At 41.9% G+C, this 7,514-nt stretch overlaps 1 protein-coding gene across 1 annotated transcript; it reads left to right on the forward strand.

Annotated features, from left to right (window-relative positions):
- The first annotated feature begins 330 nt into the window (after positions 1-330).
- LOC118218945 lies at positions 331-3,764 on the forward strand. The gene is made up of 2 exons (XM_035401723.1): positions 331-392; positions 1,920-3,764. Exon 2 carries the CDS (start codon positions 2,019-2,021, stop codon positions 2,778-2,780), a length of 762 nt encoding a protein of 253 aa, XP_035257614.1. The 5' UTR covers positions 331-392; positions 1,920-2,018; the 3' UTR covers positions 2,781-3,764.
- Positions 3,765-7,514: the final 3,750 nt, after the last annotated feature.

A 7,514-nucleotide genomic window follows, 5' to 3' on the forward strand; every position in this document is an offset into this window, starting at 1 on the left:
TTCGTAAAACCAACCCGGACACTAACACCGAAAATTGAGGGGAAGAAAAGCAGCGAGCTCTTCAGAAACGTGCGCAACGAACCGTGAGTGAATTGAGTGCGGTATAAGAACAGGACAATATATGTTTGTGTGTTGCAAAATGTGCTGAAACTAGGATAAGTGTTTAAATGCATTGTGGCTGCTGAAGGTTTTCGCTGTTGCTGTTGTTTGTTGCAAAATGTGCTGGTTTTCACTTTTGCTGTTGTTTTGTTGCAAAATGTGCTGTAACTAGGAATAATATTTGAATATATTTTTGCTGCTGAAGGTTTACACTGTTGCTGTTGTTTTAAAAAAAGAGGTGCCAGAGATTTGGGAGGAGAGAAACCCAAGAAAGGCCACCTGCAATAGCTCTGGTGTTTAGGAAAAACACTGTCCTCTGAGGTATAAAGTAAGAAAAAAGTATTGTTGGTAAGGTAAAATATTGTTCAACTGTGTTTATGCTTAGATTAGATGCTTGTGCTTGCGCGGAACTAACGTTGTATTGAGGGAAAAATTGTGATTTATGTGTAGGTGCAACTATAAAGGAAAATAAGTAAAGAAACGTGAAGTGTGTAGAAAGTATAAAAAAGGGGAAAATAAAGGTTAAATATATAATAAAATCTTCAAATAGATAAATAGGATAAAAGTATTAAAATAACCATAAAATAATGGAAAAAGGAGAGAAAACGCCGGTTGAAATAATCACAGGAAAATATCCTAATTGTAAAAAGGAGATAGAACATATATCAGGAAAATGGAAAAAAAGAACTAAAAGAATGGTGACAAAATGGCCTAAAGAGGGTACGTTTGATAGAGAAATATGTGATCAGATGGGAGGGGTAATAGCAAATTATAGAACAGGAGACAAGTCAGAAAAAAGAAAGCGAAAAAGAGAACAGGAAAAAAGAATTTTAGGATGGTTTAGGTCCGCTTCCCTAGAAAAATATGTAGGAATGAGTGGGGGTTGCAGTGAAGAAATAATTCCTCCTCCGTATGCCCCACAGTCATCGGGACATACGGAAATAAAAGAGAAAAGCGTGTATCCAATAGGCCCGGTAACATCTGCAGTAACAGTGTGTCCAGTAGTAAAAATACAGGTTCAGATACAAGGGTGGGTAGCACATGAGGAAAGTGAGGAACAGCTCGAGATAGAGAGAGCGCGGCTCGAGGAAGACAAGGGAAAAATAGAAAAAAGGGTAACAGAGCTAAGGAGAGAATACAAGGAGGTGGAGGAGTTAGAAGAGCTGTTAAAAGAAAAATATAACCAGTATGATGAATACCATAGCCGGTTAATAAAAAAGGCAAAGGAGATAAGAGACACTGAGAAAAAACTGCAAACGTCTAAAATATGCCAAAAGCCTGAACAGGTGGGGCCAAAAAGGGACGGGGAAACACATAAAAAATGCAAAACTGCGGGGTGGGGAAATTTTAGATGGGAAAAGCTCCCGTATAACAAGTGGGAAGAGCTGAAGAAAAAAATTACCAAGAGAACAGATTCCCGAGATAAACATAACACAAGTTTAACAAAAGGCACTACAAGTAAAAAGCAAATCCCCCAAGCAGAGTATAAATTAGAAAACAATGAAGGGGAGGAGTTCTCCCCAGCAGAAAAAAGTGAGGCGAGCGACAATGAGGTATGCCAAGCAAGTAATAGCGAGGCAGAAGAGTCAGACGGGGGAGAGGGGCCTGCACAGGTGGGAAGAGATTTAGCTGGGCGATATCAAAACACAAGAGAAAGGCCGCCAACCCGGCGTAACCCAGCAGCAGAAGGATATAGCCATAATGCTAGTAAACCCAATACTATAGCACCATTGTTGATTAAGGAAGAGGGTGTACCCCGATACATTCCCTGGTCCACCCAAGATATGCATAATGTAATAACCAATCTCCCTGATTTGCAGAATGGAGCAAGCCACTGGATCAGGGTGCTGGAGGAGGAGACGACAGGCCGGATCCTGGCTGTGGGGGACCTGAAGGCTCTCCTGGGAAAGGTTGTGGGGATGGAAACAATGCTGGACATATTTGAGCAGGCTGGCTTTGACAGAAACCATGCGCAGTCTCCAGCAGTGGACGGTGGGCTGTTTGATAACGTGCGTGGGGTTGTTTGGACTGCTCTGCGAGCCCTGTATCTCGCACGACTGGACATGGCGGCCTTAACGGGACCGCCGTTAAAAGACAATGAACCACCGGCGACATACATCCACATGCAGTTGCGCAGGTGGAGATTGTTAACTAAAAGGGACGTACGGGCAGATCCCATAATGACCACCCTCTTCCGCAAAGCCATCCAGGAGGGGATGTCACCGGAAGTGGGGCGCCGCCTCGATGAGGTAGTGGGACTGAACACCATGACACACAGAGAGTTTGTGGATCACGTGGTGCACGCTGTGGACAGGCAGCGGAAAGAAGGGAAAAAGCTGGAAGATCAAACAAAAGACATTCAAAGGAAGCTACTGCAGTTGCAGCTGGAGGAGCTGAGAGCCAAAGAAAAAAAGGCGAGAGAAATAACGGAGCTGAGAGCCAAAGAAAAAGAGGCGGAAAAAGTGACATCTGTGAAAATACAGTATATGGACAATGAATTCTTTAACTTCGAAGCCACCCCCCCGCCTGAACCATGGAGCAGCCGGATGGTGCCCCGGCCGACGGTGGTCTACGACTTCTCCGGCATCCCTCACCCAGTGGCCATGCAAGGTAATATGAAAGGGGGGGGCACCCAATGGGTATCAAAGGGGGGGAGGGCCAGGGAATGGTGGTCAAAATAATCAGTGGAAAGGGCAGCTGAATCAGAAGAACAACATGCAAAATAGAAATTGGAACCAACAGAATTTTTATGTTTCAGGGGGAACGTGCGGCCCCACACATAACGTTAAAAGTCAATCCAGGGTACCAAGCTCAGGACCTAGGACCTATGGTTAAGAGAGCAGAAGAGCTCCAGTTCAGGCCAACAGAAAATTCTTTAATTTGGTGCACAGCAAATCAAACAATGATCAAAATTATGGTAAATGCGCAGATGTGGGGAAAGCCCCAAATGGTGAGGGTACCGTGGGAAGAGGGTACAAAACGAGAAATCTCAAAAGTGTGGTGTTGCAATATGTTGATGACTTATTACTATGTGCAGATACAAAAGGACAGTACATAAGGGGGGCAAAAGGGGGGACACAAGGTGTCCAGGAAGAAGCTGCAGCTCTGCTCTCAGAAGACGGGGAGAGCGGAGGGACTGCGGGCGCTGACACCAGCCCAGGGAGCAACAGCACCAACAGTGCCCCTGCAGGTCCAGTGCGAGAATCACAGGCCGGCTTTCCAGTGGAGTGACGCGCAGACCGCGTACTCTGGATTGGAAGATATACCAGGAGCCCACCAACTACGAGGACTGCAGCAACACATCGTGCTACGAATCAACGTGTTAAGAAATTGTGTATAATAACTTTGTTGGGTCATTTAGAATAATATATACAGCTTTGATATGTATAATCAATTTTTTGCGACTAGAGAGAGTGTTGGAGGAACCATGGGAACAACGTTACATTAAGGAATCTGATACATTTGGATGCTGCTATGGCAGCAGGGGATGCGCAGGCACCCAACATAATATACATGGGGTGGTGCACACCCGACACTGACTGACGCTGAGAATAAGAATACAGCGAGGGGTGTTTTTCGGGGCCATGAGGTTTGACCCCGAAAGGGGGGAATGTAGGAGAATTTTGAGACTCCCCATGAGTGTGATGACGTCACATGTTAAAGTTTTTTTGTTAAAGGGTATTCCTGTCAATGTTGATCAGACTGTTTCCTCCAAACTCTCAATGCTTCATGATAAAAATTATATACACTCATATATCACATGTATAACTATATACTAATATAATCAATATGTAATCCAATAACTCTATATCAGTAGTTGCAGCAAAGCTTATGGAAACGCAAGAAACCACAGTATCCACTGTAGAAAAAAGGCAAACACAGAAGGCTTAAAAAAACCATACTTACTCAGCAGAAAATTAGTGCCAACTAGATATGCTAGAAAACTAATACTTTACAGTGATCCATGTGTAACCTGAATAAAGTAAAAAAGGTACAGGAGGCTATAACTCTGTGAACTTGTATGTATAATGGAAAAATACAGAAAGTAATGACGTGTATGCATAGTGAAAAAGTACAGAGTAAGGGAAAATTGGAAAAATACAGACAGCAATGACGTGGCGTATGCGTAAGTGGGAAAGTACAAAGTAAGGGAAAATTGGGGTACCTGTCCACTGATGAAGATTAATTAAGAACATCAATAGACTAATTAAAGACATCAATAGAACTAAAAATCAGTTTTGGGGCACCTGTCCACTATGATAAGAATAATTACTGATACATTAAGAACATCATAAGGACCGAAAATCATCTTTATGCCAAAAAGGTCAAGTTGACCCACGAACAGGAAAGTGAAACTCCTTACTGTGCCAGAAAAGACCAGATGGCTGATATTTTTAGAAATGTGTTAAAGGGGGGTTGTGGGCACAAATTGTGTATAAAATGTATGCAAAACTGACAATCGAGGTTCAATTCCCCTGAATTGATCCGGCTTTGTGCACCTGTGCAATAAAGTCTAAACTTTCTGAAGAGCTTGCTGCTGTTGTGTCTTTTCCCTCCTGAAATTGTTTTGTACAGATTGGCGATTGGCGTGGAAGTCTGTCGTTTCCTAGACACGACAGTAGTAGGCTATTTGTCTTGAAATGCTTTGTTATAATCAAAAAGGCTTATTTGTGTGTTCAGCCTACAGGTTACACCATTATATTGGAGAACGTTAAATCCCAACATTATAATTCACGAGTTGTTGAATAGGCCTGATATATGTAGGCTATGTGCTAAAATTTGGCAAAGGTCTACATGGATGAAATATTTGTTTCTTCTGCATAACGTATTAAATATCGTGACTGATGCAGCTAAGAAATAGTATAAATAGGCTATATAAAACTCCGCCCATCGAACATTCAGTTGAGCCAGTAGGCTAAGTAAGGAAATGCGGTCCAAAAGAGAAACTGAAACTTAACGGCCATTTTAAAAACGGAGTAAACAGTCTGTTGTGGAGTGGAACTGAGGTAAGAAAAGCTGAACGTAAGGGCTGCGGGGAGGAATGGGAATCTGCAGGTATAATCGCATTAACCCGCGTAATTCAGAAAAACTGACAACTGGCAATAAAATGGTGTTTTTAAGGCGTAGCCTGATAAGCTAAGAGCTCACACGGAGTCCGAACATACCATTTAGACCAGAAAGTAATATTGAAATAACCTTTAAGAAAGTTTACTTCAGTAGCCTAGCCTATTTTTGATATTCCATGACCAATTCTACCTCGTGAGGAGGTAGCTTAGCGAGTCGGAGGTCACAGGACTTGTCGCTTGTTGTTGACATTTTGACACTGCAGTGTAAATCCGGATTTTGTTTTTAATTAAACTATTAAGAGGTTGTTACTTATTCTTTTATGTTTTATAGGAAATCATTCCCATTACTAAATCGTATTAATTGGTTTGCAATATTGAGGCAAAATATACAGTGGAGTGATTATATTAGGCAGAGATTACTCTATATGTCATTTAATTTCAACTTTATTCAAGACTCATCTTGAAAAGAGGTCCATAGCAGGTAAATTAGACAATACAGATAATGGCACATATGATACATGTTATCATCTTACTCAGGTGCGCCCGCAGGATTCTCGTTCATGGTACGCACACTCAAAAAAGTTGCCACGCACAACCTACAAGCGGCAGCAGCTCATTTTAGGCAAACGTAGAGGAACCATCTAGGCCTATTGACGTAAACAGAAGTGAATGAGAGCGCCTGGAGCACGAGAGAAAAGGACAAAAATGGGATAGTCTGACAAAGACTGCACTACGAAACAAGCCGCGTTTGAAATGAAATCGGTTGATTGAAACACAGCTTATTGTATAACTTAGCCTACTTTATGGTAGGAAAGGACTGATCCAGCCAAAACATGATTGGGCTCTCATTTTGCCGTAGTTTTGAGTTAATAAACTCAGCCGTGCGTTTTTTTATAAACACGTTTTCTTTTTATTTTAGATCACTTAGATGCCAGCTATCTAACTTGCTAGCACTGAACCCAATGACGGAGGGCTAGCATTTAAACGCATTTTGAAAGAAACTTACTTTCCGCTAATTCCGCTTAATCAAAACCGATCAAAACCGCCAGCCAGCCTTGTGCCACTGCTAGGGTACGCAGTGTGCGTATTTGGCGTACAGGTGGGGGCGCCACTGATCTTACTCATAGTTGGACACCATCCCAAACCCGGACATATGCTCCCTTGCGGCGTTTGTCCCGTCCTGTTCATTGAGGGAGGGAGGGAGGGAGGGAGGGGAGGGGGTGTCTGTCTATGGGCAAGCTAGCCGTGCTGCTAGGCTAACGGGCGAAGGTCTTCTAGTTTTCCTACTAAGAAAAAAATAAGGTTATCTGACCTTACAATTCATAAATATATGTGTTTGTGACAATTGGTGCTTTGTTTCAAACTGTTTGTTTATAGGGTGAACGGACATGGAACAACGCAGGCACATTATTATAAGAAAATAGCGAAAAAGCGTCCGTCTATTGGCGACCTGTCCAACATCCTCCTAACACTGGGTACTGGCTTCTGATTGGTGCGCGAGAACCAGGGGTTCTAACCATAAGCATGCATAAACTAAACTTGATGGCACGGGTTTTGCTCGGTGTCCGACTATGGGTAATGGCTGCTTCATACTTGCTAACAGTCATAATTTAAGTGGTGATATCTGGAATTCACGTTTTAGATAGTCAAAACTGAATTGTAGGTATCTTTAATTGGAGTTACATAGAACTTAGTGGCGAAACTAGTCAAAATCGAATTAGAAATATCTTTAATGAGCGTTTTGACTTGTCAAAGTACAATTAGAGATATCTTAAATTAGCGTTTTGACTAGTCATAAATTAATGATAAATATCTGTAATGTGAAACCGCACAGGTTATTAGATGTTAAAATGGCTTGCCATATTTTGGCTAGTAATATCTTAGATTCAATTATCCAAAAAGATCATTTAGATATTGTCAGGATTCTGCCTTTTTCTGTTTCTGTTTTTTCCTTTTCTGGGCCACCAGATGGCGGTACTTCAGTTTGTATTTCAGTTTGCTCCCTCTTTAGTTATCCCTGTGTTAATTGTATTATTGTTTTCAATTATTCTGTCGTTGTTTTTCTTTGTGTCTCGTTAGCCCTCCCTGCTCTGGTTTGATTGTGCTTTGAGTTCACTGGTGTCTTGTTATCTTTGTGGCTATTTAAGTTCTCTGTTTTACTGACTTGGGTGCTGGTTCCTTGTGTTTCTACCTGCGGTTCTGTCTGTGAGTTCTGCCCTGTTTGACTTCTGTTTCCTTGTATTTATTTATTTTTTTGAACATTCTGCTGTTTTTGTTTTTGAAAGTGGCCTTGTTTTTGTTCCCTGCTTCTGTTACCTGTATGAGAGTAAAGTCTTTGATTGGATTTGC

Source organism: Anguilla anguilla, chromosome 19 (assembly GCF_013347855.1).
Source record: "Anguilla anguilla isolate fAngAng1 chromosome 19, fAngAng1.pri, whole genome shotgun sequence".
NCBI lineage: Eukaryota > Metazoa > Chordata > Actinopteri > Anguilliformes > Anguillidae > Anguilla > Anguilla anguilla.